Source organism: Setaria italica, chromosome II (genome assembly GCF_000263155.2).
Source record: "Setaria italica strain Yugu1 chromosome II, Setaria_italica_v2.0, whole genome shotgun sequence".
Classification (NCBI taxonomy): domain Eukaryota; kingdom Viridiplantae; phylum Streptophyta; class Magnoliopsida; order Poales; family Poaceae; genus Setaria; species Setaria italica.
Window position 1 is genome coordinate 11,906,555 of NC_028451.1, and position 24,862 is coordinate 11,931,416.

Below are 24,862 nucleotides of genomic sequence, written 5' to 3' on the forward strand. Positions count from 1 at the left end.
GGCATGTGTGAGAGAAAGATTTGAGGTGGGTAATTGTAGCTTTGAGTGTGAGGTCAACCTTATTCATCTCAAGAGCACTTGAAGCATCTTCGGTTCGCGTTTGATACTTTTGAAGCTTGCTTCTAGATGGTTAGGCGTCGTCTGTTTGAGCGGCCTCTCGTTGTGGTGCGCCCGGAAAGTTTGTATTGCCCATCCTCTTGAAGGATTCATAGTAAGTGACTTAATCTTCCTTTGTGGTTGATTGGGAGAGGTAAAGGGTTAATGAGGACCCGCTCTTTGTGAGCTCCTCAACGGAGACATAGCTTCCTTTGTGGGAGTGAACTTCGGTGGACAAATCCTTATCTTGTATGCTTATTGTGTTCTTCAAGTTCTTTTTGACTAAACTTGTTTTGTCCTGATATATGTGTTTGTGATTTTTCTCTTGTAGATTCTGCTCAAACAAGTTTGTATTTGAATTTCATATAGTACTTTATCTGCTGTTGGAAGTTCCGACCCACTACCAAAAATTCAACCCCGTCGGAAGTTCGACATAGCTGACACTGTTGCGAAGAATATTTAAATACCGCATATTCACCTCTCTCTAGGCATCACAAGATCCTTTCAATAGTATGGATAATGAGAATGAGAAACGTGATAACTAACAAACTGAATCTCGGTAAAGGTATAGCATCATAAATGCATCGCTTGAGGCTTGGAGTACCTCCATGAGGACACTCGGCTCAAATAGTTCACCGTGATCTGAAAAGCAAGTAAAATGGTTCTAGACGAGAATATGAAGCCTAAAATCTCATATTTTGGTCAATTGATGATCTTCTGCCAAGACCATGGCATATCTTGTATTTTTTTTTGGGGGGGGGGGGGGGTTATTGCAACAAATGGGAACTCAGCTAGCAGTTCTTCAAATAAGTTAGAAAACTAATAGCAGGGTTGTCCTGGTAAAATTCGGGGGAAAACGGTAAATGCCTTGTGCCAAGAGAGGCCAAGATAGAAATACTAATCAATATAATCACCGATCGAGTAACCAAGCAAAAGAGGCTATTGGAAAAACGATGCAATGAGTGACTCCTATTTTCCCAAAGCGGGGTGTTGTTGCGGCTCTTTTCATAACTGTCGTGCGATAGTGCTGTGTTGTCACCTTCCTCTGGATTTTGACGACGCAGATCATGGATGGCAAGAACAAAGGTCTCCAAGGACCTAGGGTGCAATTCTTTTGTTGTGTAGGGCCTTCCGTGTTTGTTCTGGTGGACGGTTATGTGTATGCACATCTGTACTAGTTGATGTACGTGTTTTTCTTACAGTCTAATATAAATTAGTAGTTTATATAAAGAAAACTAAGATAAATTTGGGGGACCTGGCAGGTACAGACCCATGTGGACAAATAGCTTGATTCTACCTAGGGACGAGCCTCACTAATGGTTCTAAGAATTGATGGCCAGTTGTTGGCTAATAGTTAGCTACTCTATTAGCCAGCCAAGTTGGATCCATAGCAACTAAACTAACAATTAACACTAATGGGTCCAAGCACACTCGAAGAAGAAATAAAATATATCTCATGAGTGCTGTCATATGTGGTAGAGGCTACACCTTATTCAGTAATTGTTAAAAATCCTTCTTTGTTTAGATTTGCATGAGGTGATTAACCAATGCATCTTTCTAGGAGGCATTAACTAAAAGAATTATCTCCTCCATTCAATTTTAGCAAGTGCAGTAGGATTTAAAAAGTCTTTTAGGTGCATATTTTGATTGTCAATCTATCTTAATGTATATCACTATTTTCTACAAAATCAATGTCATGTCAAAATATTTTTAAATGTGATTCTAGTCATATATGTATATATACTAGGTTGTAAGTATACATATAATTTGAATAATTGTTGATCAACAAGAAGTTTAACTTTTAAAATACTAATGTGGCTACTAAAAATGAATTGATCGAGTACTATGTAGCATTTAGCAATGGTGCCCAAACCCAAAGTCCACTCACTAATATGAACAAAAGTAGAAAAAGTAACAAAATTAGATTTAGAGCAAGCCACATCCACCTCAAACTGTAACCTCTAGGGGCATGGAAAATGTTAGCAAGAAAAGTTCATAAGAGAGGGAAAGTAATACAAATCATAAAGAGAGATTAATATTGACAAGGAGAAAAGAATTACATTAATTAACAACATTTTCAAATTTTAAGTTTCTAGAGGATTTTTTCTAAAAACACAATAGAGTACATTGTTTGCAAACAATTTTGCACTCTTGTTAATTAAATGATCATGTCTAACTAATGGAAATTCTTGAATCTCAAAAATATCCTCTGCATATTCATTACCTGGGTTAAGCATCTTGAGGCAAATTTCAAATGTCCATGCTATCAAAATCTCACGAAGAAAAAAAGAAAAATGGTCGATTTGATGCATAAACTTCTAATTTAGCCGCCACTTATTTTCTATGTAGAAATAGAAATGATAAGTATAACATATACCAACGTAAATTATGAATTAACCCCCTTTCCGCTCCACCACTTAATAACCACCCATCTTTAATGTTTGATTTTCTTTTAAAATATATAATTGTTAATAACTTATTTCTCGTATCGGAATCTCTATTTTAATGTGTAATTTAAAAGCTTCCGACTCGGTCCGTCACCGGCAGTTGCCGGTGATGGCACCGAGTCAAAGTTGGTGATATACCCAAATTAACCCTGCACCTCTCCCGAGGTACCAACCATCATTGAAGTCTCTTTTCTCTTGGAACGCTCACAAGTTGTCTACCGGACCTACTTGTCAGTGACTGTGAAGAGCACGAGGAGGTGCGTCCCCTCAGACTTTTTAGACTTGTGTTCCTGCCCTCCTCTCGCCCAAATTAATTTCGCATTTCCTTCGAGCTCCGGAAAAGGGCGCTCCATTTCGGAGATTTCGCACCCTCTCCTCCCTCCCTCCCTCCGCCATTTCCTTCTCACCTACACCAACGCCACCTCGTCACCAGTTGGTGAAAATCCTCCACTCCCCAACCGCCCTCCGCCTCTCCAATCTACCTCGCCATCTCCGTCACGCGCCCGCCGCGAGGGTTTGGGGGAATTTCGGGGGCGGAGGAGGCGGCGACGAAGGCGGGCAGGGGGTTTTCTGTTGTGGAAATGGAGGTGGAGGAATCCTCGCCGTCGTCGTCGTCGCTGTCGTCACCGGCAGGTTCGTCCGACTCCATCGACCTCAACTTCCTGCCGTTCCTCAAGAGAGAGCCCAAGTCGGAGCCGGCGTCGCCGGAGCGCGGGCCCCTGCCGCTGCCTGCGCCCCCAGCCCAGACGCCGCAGCAGCAGCGGCATGCGGCGGCGGCGGCTCCTGCGGCCTTTGCGCCTCCGCCGCCGGCGACGCCCGACCTGTCGTCCGCGCCGGTGATGACGCCGCTGCAGGCGCTGCCGCCGAACCCCGACGAGGACGCGCTCCTCCGGGAGTACTACCGCCTCGCGAGCCTCTACCTCTCGTCGGCGGGTCCCGGGGCGATCGTCCCGGCGCCGGCTCCGGCGGCTACCGCGCCCTCGGTGGTGCAGCCCGGGTCCGGTTCCGTCGTGAAGAAGCGCCGGCCGCGGTCATCGGAGCTCGTGCGGGTCTCCTCGCTCGGCGTGCGGGACCAGATCTACTTCCGCGACCTCGTGCGCCGGGCGCGCATCACCTTCGAGTGCCTCCGCGGGCTGCTGCTCAGGGACGACGAGCGCGCCGAGTCCCTCGGCCTCGCGGGCGTCAACGGGTACGGCGGCGGCGGGGACCGGCGCCGCGTCCGCGCGGACCTGCGCGCCGCGGCGCTCATGGCGGACCACGACCTCTGGCTCAACCGCGACCGCCGCATCGTGGGGCCGATGCCCGGGATCTCGGTGGGTGACGCCTTCTTCTTCCGCATGGAGCTCTGCGTGCTTGGCCTCCATGGCCAGGTGCAGGCAGGAATCGATTACGTCACTGCGGGCAAGTCTGCCTCCGGGGAACCTATAGCCACATCTATAATCGTGTCTGGTGGGTATGAGGATGATGATGACCACGGCGATGTCCTTGTGTACACTGGCCATGGCGGCCGTGATCCCAACCTTCACAAGCATTGTGTCGATCAGAAGTTGGAGGGTGGCAATCTTGCCCTTGAGCGCAGCATGGCTTATGGTATTGAGATCCGTGTAATCCGTGGTGTCAAGTCAAGACGCAGCCCTGTCGGCAAGGTATATTTCTATGATGGCCTCTACAAGGTTGTGGACTACTGGCTCGACCGTGGGAAATCTGGGTTTGGTGTTTATAAATACAAAATGCTGCGCATTGAGGGACAAGAGCCCATGGGTACCGTGAATTATCGAATAGCTGAACAGCTCAAGGTGGATGTGTTTGCTGTAAGGCCAACAGGGTATTTGAGCTTTGATATTTCCATGGGCCGAGAGCTCTTGCCAGTCGCACTCTATAATGATTTCGACAATGACCGTGATCCACTCTTATTCGAGTACCTTGCACGGCCAATATTTCCTACCTCTGCTGTCCAAGGGAAGTTTGCTGAGGGTGGTGGTGGGTGTGATTGCGCTGAGAGTTGCTCAATTGGATGTAACTGTGCAGGGAGGAATGGAGGCGAATTTGCATATGATAAGACTGGAGCCCTGCTGCGAGGCAAACCTCTGGTATATGAGTGTGGGCCATACTGCAGGTGCCCACCTAGTTGCCCCAACAGGGTTAGTCAGAAGGGGCTTCAGCATAGGCTTGAGGTGTTCCGATCAAGGGAGACCGGGTGGGGAGTTCGGTCTTTGGATCTTATTAAGGCAGGGACATTCATTTGTGAATTCAGCGGGATTGTCCTTACTCAGCAGCAATCAGAGATTGTGGCCGCTAATGGTGATTGCTTGGTGCGTCCAAATAGGTTCCCTCCTAGGTGGTTGGATTGGGGTGATATATCTGATGTGAATCCTGAGTATGTGGCGCCAGACTATCCTACTCTTCCTGAGTTAAACTTTGCAATTGATGTGTCGAGGGCAAGGAATGTGGCATGTTATTTCAGCCATAGTTGCAGTCCAAACGTGTTTGTCCAGTTTGTGCTGTTTGATCATTACAATGCGTCTTACCCCCACCTCATGATCTTTGCCATGGAGAACATTCCACCATTGAGGGAGCTAAGCATTGACTATGGAATGGTTGATGAATGGGTTGGACAGTTAACCATGTAGATGGAGTACCTATTTAGAAGGCCGTGCTCTCTTTTGTTTCTGTTTCTTCTCTGAGGTTTTCATAATACTTCACTTGGGGATCAGCAAGCCAACCACCGACTAAATTCCTCTTCTGGTAATTCTCCTAATTCTTCCTGTGCTTTGATTTCTTTTTTTTTTCCGGGTACTTCATTCAACTATTTCTTGGAAGTAGGTACTCATAATTCCCTTCAAAAATTTATTGTCTTTACAGCTGAGTTCCATGTGTACTTCAAGCTTTGTATTTTGTTTCATTATGTACTGAGATCTAGGCTAATTATAGTATGGCATAGTTTTGCCTCTTGTTGTTCTGATTTCTCCACCTCATTGCTGATTCCATGCTTTGGTTCACAAATCCGTGCTGTAGTTACTGAATAGACTGTATATCTTTAATTTACCAAACTGTGTAAGTTCACTTGTATGCAGCCGTGGCCCTTGCTAGTATGTCAGCATATTGCATAGTCAAATTGATTCTTTTCCAGTAATAAAGTTGATGATTTTATTGCCTGGACATTATGTGGCCATCTCCAAGTATCATGACCACTTTTTTGAAAACTATAAGTATCATGGCCATTGCTAGTTCCTTTTCCTGTTACTTTCGCAATTTTATGAACTGGGACATGCATACTCTGCCTATAGATTAGGAAAACATGATTGTTGTTATTTAGTTGATCCCCCGGATCCTTATGCTAACCACCAAACTCGATTGCATCAAGAGCATGTGATACCAATTGTTGATAGGTGGTGATGCATAGTAGAGTTAGCTGGTGGTATCCTGCAGAAAAGTCATGTGTTAGAATGCTATTACGGTAGCTTATAGCCCTGAACAAGTGAACATTAAAAGATTCAGATGCTTTCTTGAGCATGATTTACATTATGATGAATCACTGAATGTACCTTTCAAGAAAATTGTCGGAGTACCTATTATAAACCAAAAGTCATATATCATCTATTTAGATGATGATGATGGATTGATGGCAAGGTGTACAAAGTACAGTACAAGTGAATGCAGCATTCATTCTTGTGTGAGCTATGAACAAATACTGGAACTGAGAATGTCTTGAGTTTAGATAATCTGTGTAGATCATTGAGAAATACTAGAGTTTGGGAGATTGTTGGTGCAAATAAATGAAAGAAATTTGGACTTCGGAGCGAGCTATATAGTCTCATTTATAAAGAGGTTGATAGGATTGCTTTTTACAGAACAAAACTTTGTAGCAGTTAAGATTAGCAAACTTAATTCAACACTACCTTTCATATTGGGCTTCTGAAAGTTGCAGCGTTAGCCACCACCACGGCTCAATGAGCTGTATATAATGGTCGGAGTAGTTGTCTTCTGCTGCTGCTGGACTCTAATAGAATACTTAATGAACAAAATATTTCTGTTTCCTTTGGTCAGCAGCCAAAGAAACCAAGTTGACACAGGTTCAGTTATATTCTGTGCTCTGTTTTTTTTTTGTTTCTGATTTTTGTGACCACCCAAATAACCCATGTTCACTCACATCCGATGTCTCTATTTCGAGCTATTTTATCTCCAACCTGTGTATGCCATCAACAGTTGTACATTTTTGAAACATACACAAATTTACCCATTTCTCTATTATACTAATGCATGGATTTTGCATGTAATTTGGCTAGTTATACAGAATGACAAGGGGCGTCAGTTTTCCTATTATTTCTGTGTAATATGTTTCCGGTACTTGCAAGTGACACAAAAATTTCTTATTGTCGTTCATGTGCTCTGCACTGGTAGTCATAATTGCCAATTATTAACTGGTTAACTACTTCCATCTTTGCCAAAAGTCGTGTTATGGTTTTCAAATTTAGTTGTTACTGAAGTTCTGTAGTATCACAGCTCACATTGTTGTCAGATTTAGCTAATAAATAAAACTTTTGTTTGTTTTTCGGATATGTAAGAAAAATACCTTGTACATCTGTGTATGAAAAAAATGATACTTAACATAAGCATTCAGGAGACTGCTTCATAGCCTGTAAAAATAATTTCTGTACCTTTTGGGTAGCATGTAGCATGACTGTGCTGTGATTTGTTATTGAGTCGTGTTCTTTGCTTTAATTCTATTTGTGCACTTGCACATTATTTCAACACAATAATGTCTTCTTTGGTTTTTTATGTCAACTCATTCAGTCCAGATTACATTTTGATATTCACTGTTGCTATCTTGTGATTTTAATCTGCCTATTTAGTTGAGTATCTACTTATGCGTACTTGATGTAAACTCGTGCTTGTCCAGGAAATGGTGATTGCTCCATACATGTATTATTCCTGCACGTTATTGTTCTGTGCTTTTTACTGTAGTTTTGCACTTAGATATTATTTGTTACTATGCTGTACTACTTGTTCGTTTTTTTAGGTTCATTTGGCCCACATTATATTCAGAGGCTCTTTTATTTTTATAAAAAAATTCTATATTTTATCGCAACGCATGCTGGTCCAGAAGTGCCGATTTACATTCCTAGAGGGTTATCATCTGATGTTTGTTCTCCACACCTTCAGTCTGTCTATCATTTGCCCCTTTTCCTGAAAATTTAGCTAATTACAGTAGCTCGTTATTGTAATAAGTCTCTTAAAACCCCTGAATTTACTGTATCCTTTTTTGTTTCAGTCCAATAATGGAGGTTTCCATCTGGAACAATGTTCCTCTTCTGGTGACAGAAGGGCTCACATAAGGAGGGGGCAAGCTACAACTCGGTGTCATCAACAACTGTACATCAGCCATTTACTGTATATGTTGGGTGATAACCTAGGTGGCTTGGCCAATTTTCAAGAGGCACTCACCTTTGAAGTATGATTTTCACTGCTGTAGGAAGCTTGTCGGGCATAGCAGACGCAGAGTTTCAATCTTAACCTCTTTTGTGTCATGGCTACTGCTACTGAACTCTTATGTACATATCTCTGTAAATTATCTAGCTGAAAGTTTGCCCATTTCTGTTAGTGAACGTTGATCCAGCCAGGCTTTGCCACAGAGGTTATGAAATGGAAGATTTTGCATAGTCAGGTCATGGAATGCCAAGTGTTCCAGGCCTTGTAATTCGGACACTGTCGATTTATTTCATCTTTGGAGACGCCGGCGTTGGTACCGACCTCGTGGAACAGCTGCCATGCAGTTGATGGATGCTGTCTCGATAGTTGCCCGTTCTGTTATGTTCCTGCTGCTGCATCTTGTTTCATCTGTGAAAACAAATGATCTACCTACCCCATGGGTTATCACTGTAACTGATAGCCAGCCAATGGCAAGTATAATTTGCATAGCAATTGTTGTTTTCGTGTATATTATTTCCCCAATTTTGTTTATTCATATGCTAGACGATTATTATATTATGCATTTATTATCTGTCCAATTTACTTCATGTGAGACCCGGTATGCAAATGGGCTGACTCAATCCACTGACAGTGACGGATCTATTTGAGATGCACTGAGGAAGCTCCTCTGCAAGACTGCAAATCAAACTTTCGTCGCAAGAGAAGTGGGGACAATAAACAAGTCTGGTACAATAAACAAGGCCTATGGCCTGTTTGGTTCGTTTCTACGGTGTGCCAAACCAAAATTTGGCCACAACCAAACCCTACGCATGGACAAATTTTGGTCAAGTACGCGATGTTTGGTCAAGTATCCTCTGTGATTATGACGGGGGCTCGGCAGGTTAACAAAACTTGATTTGTAGGTTTAATTACATGTAAGTAATAGTGCAAACAGATTTGAAATCGGAATCAAGGTTTAAACCATATAATCATTTGAAGCTTGGTACAGTATCAAACAATAAATGCTGAGTTGAGATATCCAAAAGTAAAATGTCGAAAATTCCCCCTCCTTTGCGAGAGGTTTGATGTGCTGCTGCTTTTTGCCAATGGAGAGTTGATGGCCATCCCTATTCAGTCCGTCTACGAAGATCGTAGCATGGCTCAGGCGGTCTACGATAGACAGCGTGAAGAACCAGCGAGATTAAAACAGATAAAAAAAGTAATAATGGTCTAAAACAGTCACCAATCTGATTTACCATTATTTCATCTTTAATCATCTTTGAAAAAGAACTTTTGTTTTGTTTCCCTCGGCATACTCGTTACATGTATCTATTGCCAGCGAAGCAGCTCTACAGTTATTCAGCATGCGTAGACATTGTTGAAGAAAGAATAAAGAACACGTCGTACTGCACCTCGATGCCTTCCTTACATTATCAAGTTCAGAATTCATACGGAAGACATAAGGCTGTACATTCATGGAAAAGGGTCCCGCAAGGCAGGATACAATCGACACGAATTCGTACCATCCAAACATAGAGCAAAAACGGGGCATTGATGGCTGTTGGCACGGTAAAGATGCGGCACCATGGCAGTAACTTGAAACACACCAGCAATATCAGAAGCCACCACCAGTCAAAAATCTACCGATAGATTGCAATAACAATCAGGATCGAAACGATTCAGGTTAAACGAAAGAATGTTGACTACAAATCTGTTAACACAATGAAAGAAGACAAGCGGTCGCTTCTCGACATTCGACATCAGACACTGGCCGAAATCTCCAAACCTTCCACTCATCCCTCCTGTTAGATCCGACGAGTATAGCCCATTTCACCCGCAACACAACTTAAACCCCCCACCCAATGCTATCATCTATCTATGATCCGTTCCTGCCTTTCTTCGACTTGTTCTTGTTTTCTTGTGTCTTCTTCTTCTTCTCTTCGGGCGTCGTCCAGACGTAATCTGAAGGAATGGCAAACGGGTCCTGGATGTCCTCCACGCGGCTGCTCGGGCCTGGAGCGGTCGAGAAGTTCTGGCGGTACGGAGCCTTGATCCACTGAATCCAGGAACTTGAAGAAGGCTGTACTGCTGGGCTCTTGCTGTTGTCAGGACTAGAGGGTGGTGTGGTAAACTCCTCTAGTGGCTGTAGTTCTTCAAATTTTGTGAATGTCACAAGCACCCTGATCGTAGGTACAACAGGAATGGCGACCTGAGAGGAAAAAGAAAACATGTTTTTGGATTAAAACATTCACTATTACATTGGGACAGAAAGCATTATAAATACAGGAAACAACTAATTATTCAACAAAAAGCAACAACAAGAAGTAAAGAACTCTGCAGTAGGTAACTAAAGGAATCCATTCATTTAATCAATATAAACATGTACAGTTCTTACTGTCTCTGTTTTATCTTACATCAAACTATTATATCAAGAACAGATGTCATCTGATCGAATGCATAGTTCCCTGTATGATTGAAGGCCACATATACCTAAGGCCCCGTTTGGGATGAAGGAATTGGAATCTATTTAATGGAGTAGGCTAATTTATGTTGGAATGTGGCATTCCACAACTTTCCAAAGTTTAGATATAAGCCTATCTTAAATTCATGGGGTGGGAGATGGAAATTGATTCTATAGATTATGGTTATTAGAATGGAATTCAATTCTTATAGCACGCTCTTAGACTCGCTTCTCTATAGTAGAAGTGCAGCATATAAGTATCTCTCCCATATCACCAACTATAATATACAACTATATTCCACATACAATTATATGAGCTTAATTAATTTGTGTCTAAATTATAATTATTAGGATGGAATTCAATTCCAATGATCCAAACGGGGCCTAAGAAGAATTCCCTTGAATTCAAAACTGAAATCCAAACAAATGTGTCAACACAGACTCTTCTATGTTTTTTATATCCTTTTCTTTTGCACTTGGACCAGTGTACTAGATTCTACCACCCATTTCCAGCATGTGCTGCCACATGGAAGTGCAACATGTTGTTTACCAAAAGCAAACATACACTTCCGAAGGAACGAATAATATAAAGGACAAGCATCTAAGAGAACCCTTCCTGTTAACAAATGAATGGATAACACTAGACGGTAGTAAACCATAACCATAACAAATTAGTAAACAAAGTGTGGATAATGCTAGAGGGTAGGATTTTCCTATGACTTGTTTCAATCTTTTCTATATATTTCACTCATCTATTCCTTCCCCTAGATTCAAATTCCTATCGCCCTTTCCAATAAAAGTCAAATCTTCTGCTAATGCTCCCTATTTGGCACAGACACTTGTGTACGTGCTATAAATACCAAGGTAGCCATGTGAGCTGCACCAATGATAACAAAACCATTCTAGTTGAAAAACGATGAGTACCTATAACTTTTTCAAGACAACCAACTTTAGATAATTTCAAGACCAAGGAATGTGATACCTAAAGTAGGTATGTAGTATCTCTAATGACTGAGCTAACAAATCCTACAGCACACTGTAGATTTAAATTAATCTTAATCTGGATTTTAACGTGCTGTGTGCCAACACAGCCACTGTTTAGCTAAGATATAGATAACAATTTGCAGTTAACTTACATACTAACATGTTTATAGTTTTGTCAAGCATACAAAGTATGGCTATATCTTAAGGTGAAAAACTACATATGTGCCTCTGTGGTGATCATTTGTTTATATGAAGATCTAAGATAGCCATTTCCTAAGGCTTTTAACTACTAGTCTGAGGTTCCAGATAGTTCTCTTGAAGACAAAACAAGCATAAATACAAATGGAAATAGGACAAACACAAATAAGAGGCTGTTAAAATGAGATGTTATGTGAAACCTAACAAACAGAAAATGGTCATGCTGTGTGTATGTAACATACCTTACAGACTACAGTATGAAACAAAGTGCCATATTATTCATTGTGATTCAAAATTCTCTTAGTTTAGATAGTAGTGTTTCTGAATTATGTATCCATGTAAAGATTATAATTACTCATGGAATGCATAGCATACTTCTACAGTCCAAAATCATGCTTATGAGTTGACTGACAAAAGGTTGTGTCTCGGCACTTGGCGGTACAAAATTTGGAAATATCCAGGTGCACGTAACAGGCAAAACTTCCAAAAGAATACCGTAGCTAATCACAAACAAAGGAGAAAATTCAGACATCGTAAACCTAAGCACAGAAATTGACTACTACAGTGGCGAAGGACCTAATCATATGGGTTAAAGCAGACGGCAGTTATCAGAACCTTAAAGATTTTCTCAGTGACACTGAAAGTAGTAATGTCTCTGCATTTGATCAGTAAACAAACAAAAAGAGGTTGTCCAAATAGTATGTGCTAGAGAGATCCATTAATATCAGGAAATGTCAAACATCTAGAAAAGTAGAGGAACTTGGAAATACAAGAAAATCTCCTTTTAAAGTCAACTACCATAGAGACTGCGGGTTACATGGTTACAAGTGTCATAGCGTTATAAAAAACAGCTAGAATCAGTTTTAACTTAAGTACATATGTTTCATACATGCTTTAGAACATATTCAAATACAAAAAAAAATCACTATGCGTTATTAAATGTTACCAACAACACGGTTCAATGTGCCCACAAGGATACCAATTCACGAATTTATGAAACAGAAGAACTGTAATCATTTACAAACCGATAACAGTCAAAGAGTATGTTGACAACTGCTAGGTGGTTTTCTAATAGTTCTGTAATAGCTCATGTCTACAACTACCCAAGGTAATTAATCTTCATAATGGTTACCTTCCTAACCTTAAAAACTGACACAGTGGGGTATCAAACAATCATGGTAAAGCGTAAGAAGCATTAAACTAAATATCAAGGCCATACCTTGACTGGAAATGTTCCTGGAGGCAGTTTTGTTGTAAGTAGATCCCTCAAACGACGGATTGCCTTCACCTTGTTTGCAAGAATATCAAGTAATGGCAGGAGCTCCTCAGTCCGAAGAGGGAAGTTTGGAGAGAGCCAGAGCACAGGCCTTAGGCCTTTCTTATACTCGCTTTCTTTGGAACCTTCTTTGCGCCTATGCTCATTCTCTGCAAAAGCAGCATGTCTCCTATTATCCCTTTCCCTGATCCTTCTGTTGTCATTTGGTCTGACTACATCTACCGAATGCCTTCCTGGTCTTGTTTGTACATTTGATGGCGATTCAACAAGGAGGTCACTCACCTTCTCATCTACACAGAGCGAACTCCTTGGAGGTGCCATCTTCTTCATCCCCTCTGGTTTGCTAACTTGACTTCTCTTTCCCCAATTACTAAACCAACCTTTCTTATCATGCTTACTCTCCCCATTTCCAGAAACGCTGATGTCCTCAATTGGTATCTCCCTCTCCCTCGGCTCAAAGCAACTATGCCGAGGGCCAGCAAATGAATCAGACTGGTCTTCACTACCAGCATCTGGAGACTCCATTTTTAGCGCGGCCTCCAACTGCTTCTTCTCCTCCTCAGTCAGAACATCTTCGAACCCTTCACTCTCTGTATCATTGTCATTGCAAGCTGAGAAGAATTCCTCATCCGTCATCGCCCCCGGTACCCTCCTTGACTTGACGCTGACCACCACATGGTGCATGTCATACACCTTGGCCTTCCATGGGCCAACCGCCTCCGCCCGCTCCTGGCGCCGCCATGTGAGCTGTGGAAGCAGCACCGCTTGGGTGACATCAATCCCTGGACGAAAGATGTTGGTCTGTGACATTGCGGTGACCTCCTGCTGGACCTCTGCCTCTGAGGCCGGTGCGCCTGCCCCCTCCAGCGCGTTCATAATTTCCTTGTCCTTGTGGTTGATCATCAACAGCGACCCTGGCGGCACCTTGCCATCCTCGGAGCCCTCCCCGAGGAAGAGTATGGTCTGGTCGGAGCGCTGGATCTTGAAGCCATCGAAGCCGGCGAGCGTCATGTCGGCGCGGAGGTTGGCGCCGCGCTTCCAGACCCTGTAGGTGTCGGATGGCGCGATGCGGGAGATGAAGGGGATGACGGAGCTCTCGAAGTGGAACGTGATCTCCATGTAGAAGTCCCGCATCCGGCGCATGGCCGCGACGACGCGGGGCAGGCGGCGGCACCACTTGGCCCAGGCGAGCGGCTGGTAGTGGCGCACGATGACGCGCGCCAGGGACTCCTCGCGCGCGCAGATGGCCTCCTGCAGCGCGCTCCACCCCTGCTCGTTCTGCAGGCTCCAGTCCGCGCCCGCCGCCATGAGCATCTCGGCCGCCGCGACGTCGCCGAGGCGCACGGCGAGGTGGAGCGGCGTCTCCCGGCCCGGCACGTCGCGGCGGTCGACGACCGCCGAGACGGCCTCGGCACGGGCCTCCTCGGCGACGGAGTCCGCCTCCGTCCGGATCTCCTCGGGCCGGCGGCCCCGCGGGAGCGCGTCCAGCACGCGGCGCAGCGCGGCGTGGTCCCGCGCCGCCACGGCGTGGTGAGCCGGGCTGTGCGCGTACCTCGCCGCGTCCACGCCGGCCATCCGCGGCGCCGGCGAACCAACCAAACAAACCAACCTCCCCCCTCAAGAAACGGCGGCGCGAATCCGAGAGACGGCGCCTCTTACTCCTCGCCCTGATCTGCGGAGGCAAGGAATTGAGCGAAATGGGAGGCGAAATCAATAACCCAATGATACTAAGCAACGGGAAAAGGAGCTTCCTTTCTTGCTTACCAGTCTCCCCCAATCTTTGGGCTTCTCCCTCCTTGCTTGCCTTGCCTCTTTGGGTTCTCGGCTCCTCTTTCTCTCTCCTCCCTAGTCTCTGTTGTATTACTCCCTCGTCTTCTCCCTCCCTCCCTCCCTCTCTCTCCAGACCCAGGCTAGAGTAGACTGGGCAGCGCCTCCCCTGAGTCCCCTACCCTCACCTCATGATGGGCTTTGCCCAGGAACAGAGGAAAGTATTGGAATCTCTAGAGAGAGAGAGGAGGGAGGGAGGACAGCAGAGGCAGCCTTGCAATGGGGGAGGTGAGATTGAAAAGTGAGCAAGAGGGAAGGAAGGGGGGAGAACTTTTGTTTTCTTCTCCCTTCTCTCTCTCCCCGTTTCTCTCTCCACACATTTCTTCCGTTCCTTCCGCAAAAGCGGAACCGTTTTGGTTATGCGATTTTGTTCCCCTCTGCGATTTACGCCGCTGATTAATCGCTGGTTTAATTGGCGTTTTATGATTGGTTGGAGCATTTTGGATTTTATGGCGGGGGCCCGGATGTGGGAGGCCCCCCCCCCCCCCCCCCCCCCCCCCAGTAGAGAGGAGAGTAAAGTCCAGCCGGCGGACAGTGGTGCTTGATCTGTGGTGTCTCTCTCATCTCGTCTACGTGGCCAGTGTTTTTGAAAGACGTGAAATTTTTCAGTTCAGTGTGATGGTAATTTTATTTACTTAACAGGTGAATTATAAGACTTCTTGGTCCCCTGAGATGTTAAGAGTTGCAAATGATAAGACATCAGTGCCACCAATCTATGATGCTTGATTCTTGTGGCGGTTTTTGAAGCATGAGTCCCTCTCTTGAATAGTGGTTATTCGTGTGATGCAGGAAACGACAACAATTTATGTTTGTTGTCGTCGTATCTAGCTTGAGTTGCTGGTACGAAAAATTTTATATGTTGGTGAGAAAGGCACATACTAAGTGTTCGGTTTGTTTTGTTTCATAGACGTAATATCACCTGTCAGTTTATGCTTCAAAAGCTAAAGAGTTTAAAACCGATGGTCCCTACTTTTGGTTCCCCTCAATGGCTATGGAGTACAACATTGTTTCATAAAGAGTAGCAACCCGTGCAACAAGTAAAATCACAATTGTGATTGGTGAAGCTGCTCATCCGAAGTACCTTTTCCTACGTCGTTGTCTTACGCAAATTCTAAAACGTTATAAAAAATGTCGAAAAAGAATGTACACCCACAATATCTATGTTGCCATTTCATGTTTTGATGAGACAAAAAGTATTGCGAACTCAACTTATTTACGGCTTATTTAATAATGAAGGACCGCTACTCCATCGATCGACAAAGGAAAAGAGCAGTTGTAATTTGTAGTAATTCGCATACTTACCTCGACCCTCTTAACTCAATTTCTAGCAGCAGTATCTTCCCCTCTGCTGCAAAAATCCCTCCATGCCAAGCTCCTCGTCTCAAAACAAACCCATCTATTTTCGCACAAGTTTTCAAAGTCAGCCTTTTTTGCCAAATACTGCAGGAGCCCGTACTTTCAGGTAGAAGATGGAGAGATTTCCCATGCAAATAAAAGCAAGAAAGAGGAAGATGGCAGAGCACAGGATGACAGAAAGTGTAAAAGATTGATCGTTTACCCGATCACACCGGTATCATTTTTCTAGGCCCCACGGCGCTCTGGACCACCGAATTATTTGGGCAGCGTACACGAATTATTCGGCGATGAACTCCCAGGAGAGGATTTAAAAAAAGAAGAAGAAGAAGAGGGCACCCAGCCTTGCTGCTCTCAGCGTCTCAGCCATCCTGCAGGCTGCAGCAGTAGAAAGAGTTACACGGCAAGCTCCTTTTCTAATTATACCTTTTGGTTTGGTAAAATACCTTTCTAATTTTTACTTGGATGGAATCGGATGGACGATGGTTAATTGTTTGGATCTGGCTGGGGGCAGCCATGTGTGTGGGGAGAGGGCGATGGATCAAGGCCCATGTGAGACGTCAGACGCTGAAATTTTTTTGCCCATTTCATCCCCCTCAATTTCTTTCTTGTTTAAATAAACGTGTATTATATAGTGGGGCCCAACACAGTGATGCCGATGGAATTTTTTGGTTATATTTTTAAAAAGAAATTGGTTCCGGAAGTTTTGTGACAAGCCTAGAAGAGGATTAAGAAAATGGGCGAAACGATGCATGCCAACAAACTCTCAAAGTCACAACGCGGAAGGTCGTGTAGGTGTAGCAGCTAGCGAGTGTAGGCAGGCAGAAGGAAGCATTATTGTCACGTGACGTTAATTTGTAGCTAGGGTTGTTTGCGTACTTGAGCCATGATTACAAATTAAGGGGATCGACCGATCGAGATTAGCCCAAGTTTAGATGTCACCCTTTACTAGCAAACTCATCAGATTTGTGTGGATTGTTCATTGTTAATAGGAGGCAGACCTGCAACGCGATTTCCGAGATTCAAGCAGCCATGTGCTGTTGATCTGGGTGATGATTGTCGCCAAATCTTTTTACCAAGCAAAAAATAAAATCGTGTGCCGAAATCAGGACAATTAATTTGACGAAACATTATTTTTCAAAAAGAAAATTGATGAAGCAAATCTAACATGAGCTGCCAAATCCAACTAGAGTGGTAAATAGGTTGGCTGCCTTATCCAAATTTTAAGCAAAATTTTACAATGGATCAACGTGTTTGCTGGAACAACTAAAAGCTCTTCGGCCCAAATATTTGATTCCGCTAGCTAAATCATTGATCACTTTTTTCTGTTTCATTGTTTGTGCATATTCTTTTTTTATGAATTCCATTTAGATATCTAAGTGGATATTTTTTTAAGATTACACACTGCCCCAGTTTTCTTTTGCTGAACCGCAGCATGTAAAGATGTTGGCCTTCAAGAGGCCTTATGAATGTAAAGATGTTGGCCTTCAAGAGGCCTTATGAATGAATGAATAAGGTGAGGGCGCTTCCCCCCTGACTGTAAAAAAAACAGATTACACACTACTTGTAGCATGAGAATGTCGACTTAGAGGGTGGTTTAAAAAAAAGGAATTATTCATGATGATACATCAAACAACACAAGTTTGTTTCACGAATGCATACCATTCCCTGTTAACGCACAATGTATTGCACCATCATATGTCATCGAGGGTAGAGTCACGAATTCAATGTTCTTCTTAGAATTTTCAAAGTTCATTTGGATTTGAAGTAAACTCAATTGCCTATGTGTGTGTATGTGCATGCACGCATGTGTTTGGGGGGGGGGGTTCATGCCCCCCTTTGTCTTCGCTCCTGTGTTATCGATCATCCTCGCATCTCATATAAATCTCCTCTTCAATAAATGTAGGAAATAACTAGCATGGAAGAAGGAATGACCCTCTCCTACACATAGAGCATCGTACAAGGAAGTGATGGCACATGCCTTACGACCTTCTCTTTTTTAAACTGCTTCACAATCTAACCCCCAAACTCTGAAACAAAAAGAACCGTAACTCGCTGAACGAGATCGTGGTTGCTGCAGAAAATAAAAAGAAGCAGCCATCAACAATACAAAATCTTGAAGCTAGGAGACTCCAAGGAGGAGGAACAAATACTTGGGGGCAAGATTTAGCAATCCAAAAGAAAAAAGCGTAGTCAATTTGTAAAATTAGGTCAACAATTACAAAAAGAAAAGACCTAGTAAGTCGAGTATTACTGAGAAAGAAATGAAGTGAAAAACACAGGTAGACAGCAATAAAATGCCGCTATGGAAAGCAAAGATGCGAGGAAGAAGCCTTGTGGGTTTGTCCACTCGACACTACACACTCCACACTGCACGTCACCGGTGTGCATACAGCACAGTGCTGAGCCGGCAAACCGTGGTCGGCGTCGCGGGTTCCGGGATCCGCGCGCTCCGGCGGTTCCCGTGATCCCGTCATCCACACCGCACGCGTCCGTGGAATTCTGCGGGGTTTAGGGGTGGGGGCCGGCCCCGTGACCAATCCTAATCCAGATTGGTGGAGCATCGGGGCGGCGATTAAGGAGACAGCCCGGTTAGCGAGGCGGAGGCCGCGTGAGGCGTGACCGCGTCGGCTAATCCATTTGTGGGTGGGGGGAGCAAGGCAGCCAGGCACGCAGCAGAGCTCGGGATCTGTGTCGGGGTTGCTCCAAGATTAGCGCGGAACCACCGGCCGGGGGATGCGTTCGCGCGCCTCGCTGGTTCGTGTAGCCGTGCAGGAGAGGAGGGAAACGAGCCGTGCGGGGCACTTGGCGTCGAGGAGACGGGGCTCTGCAGCGTGTCATTAAAAGCAGGCGTAGACCAAACAAAAAACCGTCCGTTTCAATCTCCATTTGAGGCTTTTGAGCTGAGCCTTTGTCAAAGATGTGGTTCTAGAATCGTTTGCTTCTCTCTTGCGGTTGAAATAGTTAAACGACTTCTCCGATAGCCAAAGCCAAGAGCGTTTCCAAAGTTTTTTTTCCCTGACTAACCAAACATCTAAAAGACGAGCCAAAATAGCGTGTATGCTTGTTTATCCTGAACTTCATGGTGGCTCAGTTTTAGTAGTTTCACCGGATATTTTATTACTTGTGTTGCAAAAGCTTTTTTTAATTAAAAGAACATCTGGTCAAAGTTGATGCAGTAAATTATTGGTGACAAATAAAGAACTTCTATTTTTTTTTCTGTTACCTATTGATTTGGCTATGCCGTATGAAATATTGCCGTAGGTAAAGTAGGTTGGTTTTTAGGCTCCTCTCTGGGATGAGGACGGCATCAAAGAGGAATATTTTTCGAAAAGGAATGGCTCCATCCCACCAAAACTAGCAGACCGATCCATCTCCCATCAACGGCGTCGGGTTCCGTCTCCCTCGTGCGCCCGTCACTTCCTCCCTCCTCAATGTCTCTTCGATTTCGCTCACCGGTGTCCAACTCCATGCCTCCTCTTAGTGACAGGCCACAGAGCGAGCAGAGTAGGCGGCCGTGAGCCAGGCCGCGGTGGCACGTGCATGAGCAGGGCCGGCAGCAGCCAGGCAAACGGCAACATGAGGCGCGAGCGAGCAGAGCGGGCGGCCGCGAGCTAGGCCGCGGCGGGGCGTCGTGAGCATGGCCAGCGCCACGCGGCGCGAGCAGAGACAGGACCTGCCAGTCCCTCAAGAAAGGTGCTTACAAGTGGGGCTCGCCTGCAAATAGAGGTTCCCTCCTAATGAAGCCCAGATAAGAAGATGGGCCTAGGGATCTAAGGGCCCAAAAAGACAAAGAAAATATTGTGTCCATGCGGTGGGACCCAAGAGGGGCCCACGCAGCAGGAGCGGGTTATCCCTGGGAGGACCTCTCGGGGAGGCCCTCGCGAGAGTTCACTTCGAGGCGAAGCGAATGGTGGCATGTCCAGGCGCGAGTGGCACAACAATCAAGGTAAGTGGGTCACCAGTCATCCCATCTCCATAAAAACACCATCATTACAGTTCATGGGACGCGCCTGGGCACCTCGGGGACTGGCGGCCTCACTCATCCCGTCCAACAGGAGGCGGGAGCCACCCTCGTGTCAGGAGCGCTCGTCTGGCTCCCGGCTGCCCTCTGCCAAAGGGGGAACCCACACCACGACCTCGGGAAGCAGCAGGGGCCTCCCGGGAAGGAGCCCGGAAGCCAGGTTCAACGCACCCTACCCCGAGACGGTGGGATCAGGCCAAGAGGAACAAGGGTTGCTAGGATAAAATGGTAAAAAGTGAAGATTGACATGCAAAGGACCTGGTCAGGCGCCGCGAAGCTATGCGTATCAAGGCGAGGGGCGTCAGGGCAAGTGGTCGACGCGTTAAGAGGATTGTAGCAAGGAGAGCGGCCATTGGGCCGCCGCATTCACACATGAAAAATGGAGAAAAAGATTGGGGTGCAAGTCTCACCTCGGTCGATCCAGCCATGGGCCTGTCCTATAAAAGGCCGGTTCTTGTACTAAGAAAGAGAGGCAATTTAAGTAACATAACACACAGGACGTAGGGTATTACGTTTTCGAGCGGCCTGAGCCTGTCTAAAAACTTCTTTGAGCACAACCATCTACTAACTCCCCTCACTACCTCTCAAAGCTCTGCGTACGACCTAACCCCCAGGCTGGATCTCTAAACGGGGGTCCCATCAGATGCCTGCTCACGGTGATCAACCATCGTAAGGACCTCACCTACATCGGATGCGCGGCCGCGGCTGAGCTCACATGGGGGAAAAGCGTCAGCTTCGTGCTTCATCCCGAGCTTGGTGAGCCCAAGTGTCGATTTTGGAGTGGCAAATCATCAATTCATGTGGAAGCGGCGTGATTTTGGTCATCTGCATCGGTGAATCTGTAACAACCTAGATTAATTAAGCTGAGTTTTAATCTTAAGATAAGTCACTAGTGCTTAAAGAAGAGCTTTGGCAACTTTTAGGCAAGTGAAAGTACCCTTTTGCCCTCACAAGGTTAAAACGCTGCCCAAACCGTAACTTCAATTCTTGCTTAAAAATTTAAAAATCTGTCCAACTAAGAGTTGTAGAACTCCACCTTCCTAACAACTTTCATTTTTGGTGTTTTGCTTAAATCTGAGCAGAAGCCCTCCAAAAACATGAAATACCAATCTGTGTTGTTTTGTTCTAAAGCAGGCAAAGTCCAAACTTTGGGGCTCTCTATTTCAAATTTCTAACGTCATCTTGAGCTGAGCCCTATATAAAAGTTCTAGAGCTTCACGACCTTAACAACTTTTATTTAAGGAGCAAGTTTGAAATCTACCCTGAAGGCCTTCAGAATCTAGGTCAAACTCCCTTAGTTTGGTCAACTCAGCCTCCTTAAGGCATTTCGGCTAAGTCTGGAAAATCAGCCCGACCTGGCGCCTTAGGGTGGGTTGATCTCTTAAAAGTTGAATAGAACATTAGAAAATCCCTTTGAAAGAGTTGGAGAACTAAGTTCCTACAACAACTTTATTAATTGGATCTTGGTCCAATTCACTTGCGAAGCTTCCCAAATTTGAAGCTCAAATCAGCCCCGAACCCTGAAAACCAGCCAAGCCGCCGTTTTTCTCTAAGTCCCGGAAACCGTCGTTCCTCCAAACTTTGGAGCTTTGAATCTCCAAATCCACCGCATTTTTGAACTCGGTCAAATTGCAAAAGTTGGAGCTTGGTCTGCGTACTACAACTTGTGTAAAGGGAGTTAACGTGGCACGGTTTGAAAACTGGGAGATCAGTGGCTTGAAGATGGGCCCGGCAAAGGATCTCGCGGATCCGTCGGCCAGACAGCGCCGGAGTGCGCATGCGCCGCGCTCCAGAGCGCCGCCGCCACATGGCGTGGCCTCACCGGCGAGCGCCACCTCGCCCAGTCGCCGGCCGCGACAAGATGGATTAGCGCGCCTCTTCCCCAGTCGCGGGCAGTAAGGCCCTGCAGGCCCTCTGCCCCATCTCGTCCTGCCCGAGGCCTCGCCGGCCGCGCCGGGCGCACTGCCCGCGGCCCCGCCGCCACCCCGGCCACTCCACGACCGAAGACCGGCCGCTGCCGCACCGGTGCCGCCTCGCCTCCCGCGCGTATTTGCCCCACTCAAATCCCCAGCCGCACGCCCTAACGCCTTCCGACCCTCCCGTCACACCCCGGCTGCGCTCCCCACGCGCGCGCCCCACGGCACTACTGCCTCCGCCAACCACTGCACAGGCAGTGACAGCTCCTCCCCCACCCCGCCAGTAGCATGCCCCGGCAAAGCCACTCGTCCCGCGCACGCTTTCATCACGCCGCTCACCCTGTCACCTCGCCTGCCGCGCCTGCCCGTCCCTCCTGTCCGCCAATGGCGCCGCCGCCATCAATGGTCGCGACAGCACGCACCCGCCCTTCTCCAGCCCACCGGCTAGCCATACGCCCCGGGCGCATATAAAAGCCCCGCTGGCGCTACCGCGCTCCCCTTCGCCTCCCTCTTCGCTCTAGCTGCCCTTCCAGAGCCCTCACCACTCGCCCAAGTTCCACCGCCGCATACTCCTCTGCTTCGTGCTCAAGCGCCGCCGCCTAAGCTCTCTGTGGAGCTCCTCCTTCCGCCCAATCCCGCACCTTGCTGACACCACCGCCTTGCCGCACTACCTGCTCTGTCTTTCTCCACCGCACTCACCGCCGCACTTGGAGCTGCCACTCCGGCCAGCCCCGTGCAGCGCCTCCTTCACCGTCAGCTTCGCCTTGGTCACCTGGAGCTCACCGACCCGTTCGAAGAGCTCGCCGACCTACTCAAGGAGCCTCTGAGGCCCTGTCTCGCCGGATTGCCGCCGCCCATTCCCGCGATGCCGACCCGAGCCACCGTTGTTCCTCGTTCCACCTCGGCTTGTTTCTTCCCGACCCCAAAACCTCGTTAGTAGGACCGGAGGTGAGCTGCCGACCCCTTTCCAGCTCTTCCCAACCCTGAATCGTCCGTGAAAGCGACTGGACCTTGTCCGCCTTGCCCGAGTGTTGTCCACCTCGCCCAAGTGTTGTCCGCCTCGCCCGAGGGCTCGGTTGTGTCTTTTGTTTTGACCGAGGGTATCTGTGTTAAAATTCCGAGGACTTCTCTGTGTTAAATTTGAGGATCCAGTACAGTTATTCCTTAAGTCTAAGGGTCAGATCATAAGTTTTCCCCGATCCGACTATTTTAACTCGAATTAAATCGATAGAAACTTGGAAATTACATCTTAAATTGAGGAAAAATAAAAAAAAATGTGAAATCACTTTGGTTGGAATCCTCATTGTGAGTAAAATTCAATAAAGTAGGTTTTTCACCTTTTCCTATAGTTTTGCTATAGTTTTGGGTTTAAATCCTTGCAAATACTGTTGAAATCACCGTCTAAGTGTCTTATCCTTGCATCGTATTTCGTGTAGTGCTAAACCTCACAGACAGAACCTACGAGCTTCACCCGACACCAGAAGACAAAGTCGTAGCTAAGCAGCCGCCTGCAGGAGCCGAGCCCGAGCACACCGAACACCAGTTCGCTACTGCCCCGCTTGAAGGCAAACCCCGGAGCATAACCTAGTTTTTCTAAACTTGTGCATGCCTTCTGTTGTTAATGTTTGTGCATTTACGTTTACAGGAGTTGTTTGGAAACTCTAGGTGCATGATCCTTGGTTCCTTTGTTCTAAATACTAGTATGACAGGATCTCGAATAGCTACTTTGCTTACATAGGACTCGGTAAAAGTCGAGTGATTTCCTATCACTCGCGAGTTATAGGAGTTGATTGCTTCACTTATGCTGCAACTATAAGGACGATGGACGGGTAGGGCTCTGTGAACTATTTTGGTGGTCGGTGTATTGCCCCGTCTGTCTAAATGAAATTGACTAAGGTCGAGATGTGCTAGTGTTCGTGATCAAGTGTTTGAAAGTACTGATCTCATACCTAGTATGGGATGGGGAAGCCTAGTCCCTGATTGAACCGGGATGTGAGCAGTTCGATCCACTGTCTCTGGAATGAAGTTCCCTTGCGGCCGCATGTGGTGACAAGTGCGGTCATAGAATGGCACATGTCAGGTCTATGGAGCCTTGTACCAAGGGAAGTGGGCCCGACACGGGTCTGGGAATTGATGGGGATGGCCGACAAGTGAAGCGGCCCTTCGCGGTGCGCAGATGTCGTGCGATTAGGTTCGCCATGCATGGTTAAGAAATTCGAATCGATTCGTCTGCCTCTCACAGTTTGGGACTACTTGATCGCTATTCTACACTGAGTAAGAATGAACTTGAGGATGAATTCAATACTACTATTTGTCATTAATTGTTTGAAAAATTATGCTTGTTTAGTATAGTTGCTAACTTAGACAAGTAAATGAACTTAGAACCTATGGCTAAAATATGGAAAGTAAGGACCTACACTAGTTGCTTTTGCAAAAACAAACCCCTCAGCCAAAAAGCCTTGCATGTCTAGAAGTTGTTGGAGTAGTTACCACCTGTCGGTTAAGTCTTGTTGAGCATAGTTGCTCAGCCTTGCTTGTGGCACATCTTTTTAGGTGATGTTGACATCTATGAGTTTGCTACAAGTGGCACTTGGCCTCCCCAGCTTCCTCCTGGGTGGACGATCGAGTGGGATCCCTCCTCAGATGGCGAGGACGGGAATCATGATTGGCCTCGTCGTGACGTTCGACCTTGACGCTAGCTTCCGTTTGTTTATTTCCGCTGCTTAAGAACTCTGCAAACTATGTTTGAATTTCGAACATGATGTTGTAATAAATTAATGCACTTGTTTAATTTGAACGATCTATTATATTCTCTGGAACCACTCACCTTCGTGTAAGCTATGCTTTCTCGGTCCTGTGGAGTGGTTTATC

General features: G+C 46.0%; 2 protein-coding genes across 2 annotated transcripts; one reads left to right on the forward strand and one right to left on the reverse strand.

Moving 5' to 3' along the window:
• The first annotated feature begins 2,868 nt into the window (after nt 1-2,868).
• Nucleotides 2,869-8,481, forward strand: LOC101768195 (histone-lysine N-methyltransferase family member SUVH2). The gene is made up of 2 exons (XM_004956016.2): nt 2,869-5,288; nt 7,816-8,481. The coding sequence occupies exon 1, from the start codon at nt 3,125-3,127 to the stop codon at nt 5,171-5,173; it is 2,049 nt and encodes a 682-aa protein (XP_004956073.1). The 5' UTR covers nt 2,869-3,124; the 3' UTR covers nt 5,174-5,288; nt 7,816-8,481.
• A 1,101-nt stretch (nt 8,482-9,582) lies between these two features.
• On the reverse strand, nt 9,583-15,003 carry LOC101768605 (ankyrin repeat domain-containing protein 13C). The gene is made up of 3 exons (XM_004956017.3): nt 14,636-15,003; nt 12,815-14,543; nt 9,583-10,161 (listed from the first exon to the last, which is right to left on the reverse strand). The coding sequence occupies exons 2-3, from the start codon at nt 14,444-14,446 to the stop codon at nt 9,829-9,831; spliced, it is 1,965 nt and encodes a 654-aa protein (XP_004956074.1). The 5' UTR covers nt 14,447-14,543; nt 14,636-15,003; the 3' UTR covers nt 9,583-9,828.
• Nucleotides 15,004-24,862: the final 9,859 nt, after the last annotated feature.

Excerpts from the sequence above, each read along its gene's own strand:
- LOC101768195 (XM_004956016.2), top strand. The coding sequence starts at position 3,125 with ATGGAGGTGGAGGAATCCTCGCCGTCGTCGTCGTCGCTGTCGTCACCG.
- LOC101768605 (XM_004956017.3), bottom strand. The coding sequence starts at position 14,446 with ATGGCCGGCGTGGACGCGGCGAGGTACGCGCACAGCCCGGCTCACCAC. Across the intron at positions 10,162-12,814 it reads CAGGAACATTTCCAGTCAAG|GTCGCCATTCCTGTTGTACC; the intron begins GTATGGCCTTGA and ends TTTTCCTCTCAG.